Here is a 12108-nt window from a genome sequence, read left to right on the forward strand (position 1 = left end):
CACTGCGGCCTGCAGGAAGTGGAGTTCAATTCCAGCTGGTGTACTGGCGCTGGTGTACTCGCGTTCGTGTAGCTGTACCCTGTTGTTTGCGCGCGTTGGTGTACCCTGTTGTTTGCGCGCGTTGGTGTATCCTGTTGTTTGCATACGTTGGTGTACCCTGTTGTTTGCGCGCGTTGGTGTACCCTGTTGTTTGCGCGCGTTGGTGTACCCTGTTGTTTGCGCGCGTTGGTGTATCCTGTTGTTTGCATACGTTGGTGTACCCTGTTGTTTGCGCGCGTTGGTGTACCCTGTTGTTTGCGCGCTGTAGGGACTACAACTTCCACATTCCCACAGGAAAATTCTGCGACGTCCACCACGAATGACGTCTAACTTGGTTCAGCCAATCCCGTAATGGCGGGAGCAATAAACGGTCCCGTATAAGAGCAAGACACGTTCTTGGGATCTCTCTTCTGCTTTTTCTGCCTCTTCTGCTTCTTCTCTTCGACGCACCCTTTTTGGCCATTCGCTTCAGCTCATCTGCTCCGAGACTCGGACAGAGGCTGAATGCTGCACAGCGCACTACCAGGCCTACGGACACACCCCGTTACCTCGCGGTAACTTCGTGGCCTATAGCGAGTGGAAACTGGTGTACGCGGAACGCTACATCAGTTTACTCCTGCAAAGCTCACAACAACGAAACAGCAACGAACTTTTACACCTGGAAAAGGACCAGCGGATCAGACGACAACGCGCTGCTAAGACGGGAACACCCCAGCCTGCGCATCTCTCCCGGACACCATTCACAGCACCATCGCCGCTTCTACAAGGACAGCATGTCTTTTGGATCCAGCAATGCGTATGGACTCAGTAAGAAAACAAACATTCAGGCATAGCCAGTGTTTAGTTTAGTCTTAACTGTTTTTGTGAATCTGTGTTTCAATATTTACCATCCAACCATTGTAATGTGTTTGGTTAGCTACATATATATGTACGTGAATTGATTCGCCGTCTTTTGCGCATATATAGAGTAAAACTATGCAAGTAGTCCCTTCTCACAGCTAACTCTAACTCATTACCACACCCAGAACTCTAGCGACACGCGCGCTTGCGCGCGCCACACACACGCACACACACATACCAAACTAAATTTCCTTACTAACTTCCCGTTAGTTTATCTGTTATGTGTTTGTATGTTTGTTTAATAAATATATTTTATTAAACCCCGGTGTCCGTTTTGGAATCGCATAGACATGAGAGCCGAGTTAAAGCAGTCTTTCGAAGAACTTCCAACCTTCAGGTTATCGGTATGTTCAATCATTAATATTGGTTATTTTAATTAATTGAAATACTATATTTGTGGTTGGATATTTCTGATAACAGTAATTTTATGAGACTGATTACTTTTCGCAGTTATACTGCAACACAACGTTTAACTGGCGCCCCGGTTTCGTAGAGAGTAAAATCCCTGCGTTATTTGGCGGCCCGTGCGAGGACCCTACATAATTTGGAGTCCCGTGCGAGGACCCCTACATATTTTGGCGCCCCGTGTGAGGAAGACTAGCTTTGGCTCAAATTTCATGTCTTGTGACTTCATAACGAATTCCCCATCCTAATTTGGAGCTCTGCGTGAGAAAGACGAGCTTTGGCTCATGTCACGTGCCTCCAGAACGAATTCTCGGCATTCTTTCTCAGCTAAATTGCCACCAGTGCAATCTTTTGAAAATACCGCTAGATGTCACCCTTGTACCATTTTTGAAAGCCTGCATGAGCCGCTTTCTCAATATACTGCCCCCTCGTGTAACATTGTGGCATTACATTCGTAATCTTACACGGTAGTTTGTTGATTGGCATTTACCTTCCGGTATAATACGTATTATCAATAATAGTATTATTAGCCGCACTGTATTATTAATTATAATTACTTGGTCAAAGTAATTTTAATAATTAATTGAATTTTACATTTAAATCCAAATTTAATTGTAATTTCAACCAATCACATTCTGGTATTTAGGATTAATGTGATCAGCATCACAGTTCCTATTTTACGGTCTGAATATCCGCCATATGTTTGTTCATTTTGCTGTTGTTGCATTGCAGTACCGCTAGTGCAACTCGAGTCCCTGTGTGATGCTATAGCTACCTTGTACTATAGTTATAGAGAATATTCAAAGAGCGTTTTAAATTCTTTATCCTTCATCACAACTTGTATGTTGGATTGTGATATTGGGAAACAATTCATTGCCAACTGTTAGGAGCTCAGGGCCCTTGTCAAATTGTTAACTTCAAGAGTACCCTCTTAAGTTACTGATTTTAGCTTTTAGCTTTATTTGGCTTGAGATATGGAACCCATATCTATTGATGAGTACCTTTCCTTTTTAGCCCAAGGTTTAGCACCTGGCTACATAGCTTTCCTGAATCAGATGAACCTCACTGATTGTAGGAAAGAAATGTTCTCATTAATCAACGAGAAAGGTCACTCCCCCAACCATTCAAAAGACCCAATTCTAAGTTGTCTGGTCTTGAATTTTGCCAGACAGATTAGTCTTGCTCTTCAGAGCAACAAAAACTTAGACTCAGAGATGGCATACCTCAGAGGACAACACACCAGTGTTTTACTTGAGCTTCAAACTGTTGGCAAGAAAGCAGTACAATACTTGCGTGATCTGCATTCAGCCGAATCAGATCTTTGTTCCTACAGAGAGGAATTATTTCAGTTGAAGAGTGGATGCCACAAGCTACCACATCCACTCTCTTCTGTAAGCCTGCTTTCTCAGGCTTGCCCAACTCCAACTTCTCCTGCTTCCTCCTTACACCACAAGGCAGGGGAAGGGGGGTCACAAATTGATTCGGGTTTGTCAGATCCCGGTTCCACAGCTTGCTCTGATGGAGACTCGTCAGTCTCCTCAGATTGCAGTGCTGTTGACCACCCATGCAATGGGTTGCCCACCTCTTCCCTGGAGAGGGAAAGGGGGGACTCCGTCCCAACGGTGGTCCATCTCCGCAAGGGAGAAACAGTCAGGCAAGTACAGGACTGCACCTTCCATGCCCACCCCTCTCATGAGGAGGTCAGGGAACCCTCCCGTGGACACGGTAGAGGAGATCTAACGTTATTAATTGGGCACACAAAAAGCAACGCTAATCCCGCTAGCTTTCCCTTTATAACTGAGAGGATAGGTGACAGCTCTGTACAGTACACTGACAGCGACAATTCATCTTCTGCCAACCATTGTGAGAATGACAGTTTTGTAGCTCCACCCCCTAAACCAAACCGAGGACGTCGAGCTCTGCATGAAACGCATTCACATTCAAATGTGATTTCAGTCTCTCCTTCTCCAAACAGGCAGACTAGTGCAACTTCACATGGTCTTCGCTTTGAGGAGCTAGAGGCCATGGCGAAGTATGTCCACACATTTGACCCGAAGGACTCCGAATTTAACATTCAGAGTTACTTGAGGGAAGTTGACTACTGTCTCTCGGATCTGCCCAGGGCAACCGATCGAGAAAAGGTACGACTTGTATGGAAAACCTCAACCAGAGAGATCCATACATTTATGGAACAACTTCCACCACAGGTTCGTTCCAGCTATCCCAAGGTTTGTGAAGCGTTGGTAGCTGAGTACCTGCCACGGTTTGATCAGGCCACAGCCATGATCAAATCTGTGGAGGTTAAACATAGCCGTACAGAACGACCAAAAGACTTTTACCAACGACTTAAACATGCATTTTTCCAGGGCAGAAACGGACCAGGCTTAGATGAAGATCAAGCCTTCAAATCCCTTTTTGTGCACAACCTGCACCCCTGCGTCCGAACTCATGTTTCACTGTTTTCAAGGGGCCAACACTCAGCCCTTGAATTAAGAAATGAAGCCCAAATGGTCTGGGACACTTTAAGGATTGTGCCCAGGAACGAGGTATTGGAAACAGCTAAGCACGTTGTTCCAACCAAGCCCGCCGGCACTTCCCAAGTTGCCCCATTAAAATCTAATGGCTCAAAACAACGGCATGTGAGTAAGTTCCCGGTTAAGAGCCACCGTGGTTGCTTCTCACACTCTGATTCCAGCCGGAATTGGAGAGAAGACCGACCCGGTAGGCCCAAGCCTCAGAGTCACCAGCATGACTCTGATAGGGAAGATACCTTGTCTGAAGAGAGCTTCTTCAGTTCCTCGGAGGACAACTAAAGCCTCTAACCTTTGTTCAGTAGTGTGTATGCCTTGAGTAACCACTCCAAAGAGCTATCTGGTCTTGTTCAACCTCCATCAAAAGACTGAATAAGACTGATCTATAGCCGTGGTCTCCTCACAGGCAGACTCCCAGCTGAAGCTTTGACCACTTTCTTTTGCACACCTTTCCTACCAAAGGGGGGTGGCAAAATAAACAGGTAGTTTATAGCAGCCACTTAGATTTGCATGTAGCAGCAGCAAACGCAGATCGTAAGTAGGTACTGTAGAGTTAAATCCGACACCTGTTATAACTCGTAAACGTTCATTGCTTCTTTCTACACCTACTGAACCATCATAAAGTATTGCATGTAGAAACTACAGTGTAATCTTTACAAGTATATTGCCACACCCCAGTGTGCCTTACTCCACCTCTTCCCCAAGCAAGACAAGACCACTTGTGAGCTTACCACATCATTTAGAAATGAGACCACCTCTCCATTTCCTTCCTGATGACACAGCCATAAGGTTAAGCTTGGATACAGAAAGCTGCCCTAATTTGAAAATGCCCCCACATATTTCAGATGACAACCCTCGTCAGCAACCTGACTGTAGGGACTAGAACAATTGGTCAGTCTGAACAAGACTTCCAAAAAGGCTACAGCCTCTCCATCCTAGACCCCTACATCATCTGAACATTTTCATGGCTGGGTCATTCCTGTTGGTGCTCCACCTTCTGGACACCATCCAATAACTAACAGAACGACTAACCCTTTCACCAAGGTTTCTCATGTTTTGTGACAATGTATTCACTGTTAGACCTTAGTGTTTCACATTGTTTGTATCAAGTGTTTTAGGCCAGTTTAGTTAATTGTTGATAAATGCCTGGATGTTTGTCAGTCAATTGTGAGCTGTGTTACCGACCCAATGTACTTGACCTGTGGACTGTGAACTGACTTTTGTGCTCTCGAGGAACACTGGCTTCAGCCGCATCCTGAGACCACAGGGGGGATGTAGGGACTACAACTTCCACATTCCCACAGGAAAATTCTGCGACGTCCACCACGAATGACGTCTAACTTGGTTCAGCCAATCCCGTAATGGCGGGAGCAATAAACGGTCCCGTATAAGAGCAAGACACGTTCTTGGGATCTCTCTTCTGCTTTTTCTGCCTCTTCTGCTTCTTCTCTTCGACGCACCCTTTTTGGCCATTCGCTTCAGCTCATCTGCTCCGAGACTCGGACAGAGGCTGAATGCTGCACAGCGCACTACCAGGCCTACGGACACACCCAGTTACCTCGCGGTAACTTCGTGGCCTATAGCGAGTGGAAACTGGTGTACGCGGAACGCTACATCAGTTTACTCCTGCAAAGCTCACAACAACGAAACAGCAACGAACTTTTACACCTGGAAAAGGACCAGCGGATCAGACGACAACGCGCTGCTAAGACGGGAACACCCCAGCCTGCGCATCTCTCCCGGACACCATTCACAGCACCATCGCCGCTTCTACAAGGACAGCATGTCTTTTGGATCCAGCAATGCGTATGGACTCAGTAAGAAAACAAACATTCAGGCATAGCCAGTGTTTAGTTTAGTCTTAACTGTTTTTGTGAATCTGTGTTTCAATATTTACCATCCAACCATTGTAATGTGTTTGGTTAGCTACATATATATGTACGTGAATTGATTCGCCGTCTTTTGCGCATATATAGAGTAAAACTATGCAAGTAGTCCCTTCTCACAGCTAACTCTAACTCATTACCACACCCAGAACTCTAGCGACACGCGCGCTTGCGCGCGCCACACACACGCACACACACATACCAAACTAAATTTCCTTACTAACTTCCCGTTAGTTTATCTGTTATGTGTTTGTATGTTTGTTTAATAAATATATTTTATTAAACCCCGGTGTCCGTTTTGGAATCGCATAGACATGAGAGCCGAGTTAAAGCAGTCTTTCGAAGAACTTCCAACCTTCAGGTTATCGGTATGTTCAATCATTAATATTGGTTATTTTAATTAATTGAAATACTATATTTGTGGTTGGATATTTCTGATAACAGTAATTTTATGAGACTGATTACTTTTCGCAGTTATACTGCAACACAACGTTTAACTGGCGCCCCGGTTTCGTAGAGAGTAAAATCCCTGCGTTATTTGGCGGCCCGTGCGAGGACCCTACATAATTTGGAGTCCCGTGCGAGGACCCCTACAGCGCGTTGGTGTACCCTGTTGTTGTTGCCGGCGTTGGTGTACCCTGTTGTTTGCGCGAGTTGGTGTACCCTGTTGTTTGCGCGCGTTGGTGTAGCTGTACCCTGTTGTTGTTGCCGGTGTTGGTGTACCCTGTTGTTTGCGCGAGTTGGTGCAGCACGTACCTCCTGCAGGGTCCTCCTGAGCCTCAGCAGCAGGGTCTTGACGGCCGTGCAGTCCTGCATCATCAGCCGGAACGGGAGTCCGTCCAGCCCAGCCAGCTCCTCCTCCCGCGGGAAGCACCAATCGGCCGGCAGCAGGGAGGCGGGCCTCGTCTCCCTGGGGGGTCCGTCCCTGAAAGCGCAAAAAACGATGCGGTCAAAACAGCCGGCCAGCGCATCGAGCGGACTGTGCGGTCATGGTCGTGTGCACGGTCGAGGTCACGGTCGAGGTCATGGTCGTGTGCACGGTACGAATGCAGAACCATGAGACCAGGCACGAAGCTCCGACTGAAACCTGTGCCTTCAATTCCACGCACACCCAGGCAGCCTGTAGCCTAGCGGCTAAGGTATATGACTGGGACCCAGAAGATTGGTGGTTCAAGTACTGGTGTAGCAATGATAAATGGTAAATGGCAGGCATTTATATAGCGCCTTTATCCAAAGCGCTGTACAATTGATGCTTCTCCATTCACCCATTCATACACACACACTCACACACCAACGGCGATTGGCTGCCATGCAAGGCCCCGACCAGCTCATCAGGAGCATTTGGGGGTTAGGTGTCTTGCTCAGGGACACTTCGACACAGCCTGGGCGGGGGATCGAACCGGCAACCCTCCGACTGCCAGACGACTGCTCTTACTGCCTGAGCCACAGGTGTTGGGCCCTGGAGCAGGGCCCTTAACCCCGCATTGTTCAACGGGGGGGGACTGTCCCCTGCTTAGTCTAATCAACTGTAAATCACTTTTGATAAAAATGTTTTAATTATTATTATATTATTAAATTCCCGGGAGCATGCCTGCTCACACAAGCTAAGCTGTCACTGTAGTTTTTTATCTGCTGACTTTCTCCGTTATTATGTGACAACACACCCTCGACGAAGATGATCTCCATTTCAAAGCGAAACAGCCACTACAAAAACCGGCTCCCAACTACTTATGTAAAATCAATTAATCTAAGTGTACCAGAGCGTTCCTGTTCCCGTCTATTACAGCCTATCGACTTCAAGATCTAATGAGGTGTACTCCGCATGGAAGACAGCTTCGTCACGAAGGCAGGTGCTTCAGTGACCTCAGCTTCATTAAGTCTCCCACAAAGCGAAGGGTTTATCGTACAGGACCCGCTCTCCCCAGAACACAGTGAAGATTAGAGTGGATCCCCTCGTACGCTGCAATCAGCTCGTAATGGCTTTAGTAATTAGGAACAAAAACGTCAAACACCCGCACTGCACTCACACCGCATCTCCATGTATTACTTTGAAGGAATTTATTTTACGATGAAAATCTAACTCGGTAGCTGACTGAGATAATAACCTGTGGAAGAAAATGTCTGAAAGACATCGCTTCAGAGATGTCAGGGATGATTACTATACAGGAAGGGTACATGCTTAGATGCATGTGTGTATGCAATTGTTAGCCTATACACACACAGACACACGCACAGACGCAAATACACATACACACGCACGCACACACACACACGCGCGCGCATATAACCCAGAGTATTATTGATATATTTTATAATCCTCTGTCTCCTGGGGGATTAAGCATCTTTGTAGTTTATTGTCGGAAGAAACTATTCATGATTTCCTATCTGAGATTCCCATAACTGATATGCATTTGCAAGTTTGGATAAACAACTTTCATGAAGTGTTACTTGTTTGGAACTAAGGACTTTGTCAAGTATGTCCATCACTTGAAGGTTCTGCCTGCGTCAGTGCCTCAGAGATGCAAAAGTACGACTTTATGAAAAAAGAAATCCTGTGATCCAATCCACTTCCCTTCAGTTTTCAAGGACACCCCAAGAAATCTGACTGCAGAATTTCTGGTCAGAATCAAAGTGACATGAGAGCAGGGCTGTTCCACAAGGAAATAAACTGAAACAACTTTACTTACTTTGTTCACAAACACTATTACAAAACATTAAAAACCAAACTCCGTCAGTTTCATATGGCTTGCAATTAAACTTCAAATATTATTGTTTGGTTTCGGGAAACAGTGTGGGCTTGAACGCACTGCCAAGCACTTATCGCTTAAATCAAGGACCATACGCATAAAATTATGACGAAACGAAAGTGAATGCTTTTGAGGTTTCCAAGCTTTTAGAACCGACTAAACAGCATTTATGCATATTTCAACGAAATGAAGCAAATTTTACTTTCCTTTAATAAATAAATAAACAAAAATTGACTTTTTATTGTTAATTATCTTGGATTGAAAGGAAAAATCATTTTGGACCCATTAAAGGCTCTTGTGTTTCGTAATTAGTATTTGGTATGCGTCCTACGATGAGAAAACATCACCAGCAGACAAATAAATAAATAAATAAATAAATAAATAGTACTTAAGTAAGTAAGGCCCATTCCACCACTGCCACCTCTTTCACTCTATAATGGATTAAATATCAAGCCTTCCCTTGGTGAAAGTCCACTTTGCAAATTAGTGTGGTGTATTACAGAAAATAAAATCCCTTCTCCAGATTTCAATCTGCTTTTGTGTCTAGGTTGGATTCACAACTCAGTACTTCAGAACGTCCCGATTCTTCATCATTTTGTATTACGTCAAACCCGTGTCCTTTGTAGCTCTGTGAATTTCAGTTGAGAATCAAGACGGTGTTCTGGCGCCACTGTAATGTATCTGAGCAGCTGTACCTAATAACTGTAATGTAATGTTTCTAAAATGTATGAGCGTATGACATTAGGGGGGCTGCAATGGCTCGATGGCGAACATAAATAAAATATGACTAAGGGGAAATGCACCAGGATTTAGACATTTGAAAAGACTAGAGGGAATTGTTGATTTTTAATTTTTAATGCAGAGACAGAACACGGTTTTTTATGAAAGTTTCAGCCTCTCTGAGGAGGGGAGAACGTGAAATCTTGCGAAATAGATCTAGCTAGTTAGACAGCAAGCCCAGCCCAGCTGTAAAGCTGTTGCCACTCTAGTGTGGAATCGAGAAGAAAATCATTTCAACCATCTACCATAGCTCATGTTCCCTGACAAACGGTAATTACAAGTTAGCAACTGTAAACCTAAATACAGTTCCGTGAAAAAGTATTTGCACCCTTCCTGATTTCCTCTATTATTGCTCATTTGTCATGCTGAATGGTTTCAGATCTTTGGACAAAATATAATATTACATAAAGAGAACCTGAGTAAGCACAAAACAGTTTCATTTCTTTAATGAAAAAGATTATCAAACACCCATATCACCCATGTGAGAAATTAATTGTCCCCTTAAACTTAACTGGATCCACCACCTTTAGCAGCAATAACTGCAACCAAATGCTTCCTATAATTAGATATCAGTCTTTCACATGACTGTGGAGGAAACTTAGCTCCCTGTTGTTTGCAGAACTGCATTAATTCAGATAAATTGTTAGATTTTTGAGCACAAACTGCTCATTTCAGGTCCTGCTATAGCATCGCTACTGGGTTCAAGTCAGGACTTTAAGGCACTTCAAAACTTTCAAAACTTTTCTTTTCAGCCATTCAGATGTGGACTGGCTTTTGTGCGTTTTGGGTCATTGTCTTGCCGCATAAGCCAATTACACTCCAGTTTCAGCTTATAGATAGATGACAGGATTTCAAAAAGTCTTTACAAACAGAATTCATGGTGCCTTTAATAATGCCAAGTCGTCTAGGTCCCGAGGCAGCAAAGCATCTCAACATCATCACACTAACCATCGCCATGTTTGACTGCTGGTATGATGTTTTCGCTGCGAAATGCTGTATTAGCTTTATGCCAGACATACTGGGAACGAAAGTCATCCAAAAAGTTCCACTTTTGACTCATCTCTCCATAGAACATTTTGGCTGGGGGACCATCCAGGTGCCTTTTTGCAAATGTGTGAGGAGCAGGTTCATCAGTGGTTTCTGCCTGGCTACCCTCCCATGAATCTTTTTCTTATTGCGGAGTCATGAACACTGACCTTAGCTGAGGCTAGCGGGGCCTGCAGGTCTCTAGGCTCTTCTGAAATGTCCTTTCCTGGTGGCATCGTGTGCTTGTAGAAATACTGTGGTGACCCCTTCACTCTGATGGTAAGGTTCAACGGGGCTGGTTCCAATGAAGCCTAGCTGTGTTCAATCAGCTGAATCTAAACATCAATTATATTTAGTTAATTGGTTGATTGAGTACTTTTTTTTTTCATAAAATTAATGAAATAATAATTTCAAAAAAAATGTTTTCCCTCCCTGTTTTCTTACTCGGTCTGACAATGTCCAATAACAGAGGAAATCAGGAAGGGCAAATTCACGACACTGTAGCTTGCTTATGTAAGCAGCATTTTATTCATCCAACATGAAAGAATCATAGGTAGATATCATGGGCCAACCCCATTTTAAGACATTTGGTCATCAAATTCTGCATTAGATGCGTGTCATTTTATTTACTGTTGGCAAAGTAGGCATAATCCAGATTGGTTCTATAATGCATTCCTGAGTGGCCCTAAACATCACCACTACAAAGGTTGCCTTCATTCTCGGAAATCACAAGAAACTGACAGCACAACGACGTGCCTCGATCCCAACAAATTCGTGTAAAGAAATCAAAGCAGGCTTTCATCCGACTAAAACCTTTTCTGAAACCTGTAAACAACACTGATGCTCTACTTCTACTGCGGTCCGTTTGCATTATCTGTACAGAATTGAGATTCAGAGCGTATCTGGCAGGCGAATGTCATTTTATGTTGATTAAACTGCTGTCCTATGAACTGACTAGAATGAAGTCCCACCGGGTTTTGCTGTAGGGTCCCCGCTTTCTTCTTGTTACACCTTGGCAAGGTTACTCAGAAACATGGTGTCAGCTTTTACTGCCCAAGTCCTAATGACGCAAAAGGACAGTCGAGCAGCAGGGATGCCAGCATACCTTAACGAGGACTGTTATTAAGATCTAATAAAACATTAATTGTGTCAAGGCCCCAAGTCAGCTCAGGTGAGGATGGCCGGGGGTTACGGATGTTGGGAGCGCTGGCCGCGGATCTCTCACTCATCCTGAATGTAAAAACGCGGTCCAGGGGAGACGTGTTTCAGACCGGAGACTTCGGAAAGGAAACGCTCGCTTTTCCCCGCGACTGGATAATTGATGCTTTTGACGGCCCGGGTTTTCTTTTGTCCACTTCCCAATTAGTCCATGAGGCAGCCGCGAGGGATTCGGCGAAAGCAACCAAAAAAAAACTGACGGCTATCCCCAACCGCCGTCTCCCGACGCTCCCATTAAATGGCAAACAGGCTTCCCAACTTCCTCCTTCCTCCTAAATAGGCCAACATCGTCATACCTGGGTGGGCTAATTATTCCAATACAGCCCTGCTAGATCATTAACTTTCCCTGGCAGCCGAGTTCTTGCTCGTCCCGAAACTTCAAACGCTAGAAACAGGCAGCACATCACGTCGAAACGTTGCCCTGACGTAATGCAATAAACCTGCCTCGCCCGCGTTCCGAAACCAGAAACTTTGCAAAAATTTTAATCTAGATTTAAAGGCGTCTCTTTAGTCTAAAAAAAGTCCCTTCCACTATTTAGCCTGCTTTTCAGCTGCACACAGGCTGTGGTTCTGTAC

General features: G+C 44.7%; 1 protein-coding gene across 1 annotated transcript in view; it reads right to left on the reverse strand.

Moving 5' to 3' along the window:
• Positions 1 to 12108, reverse strand: part of ccser1 (coiled-coil serine-rich protein 1) — a 138669-nt gene that overhangs the window by 70596 nt on the left and 55965 nt on the right. Inside the window, exon 10 of the mRNA XM_061260523.1 lies at positions 6518 to 6686. Within this exon, the coding sequence (XP_061116507.1) occupies positions 6518 to 6686 (169 nt within the window). The remainder of the gene's footprint in view (positions 1 to 6517; positions 6687 to 12108) is intronic.

Source organism: Conger conger, chromosome 11, assembly GCF_963514075.1.
Source record: "Conger conger chromosome 11, fConCon1.1, whole genome shotgun sequence".
NCBI classification, from domain to species: domain Eukaryota; kingdom Metazoa; phylum Chordata; class Actinopteri; order Anguilliformes; family Congridae; genus Conger; species Conger conger.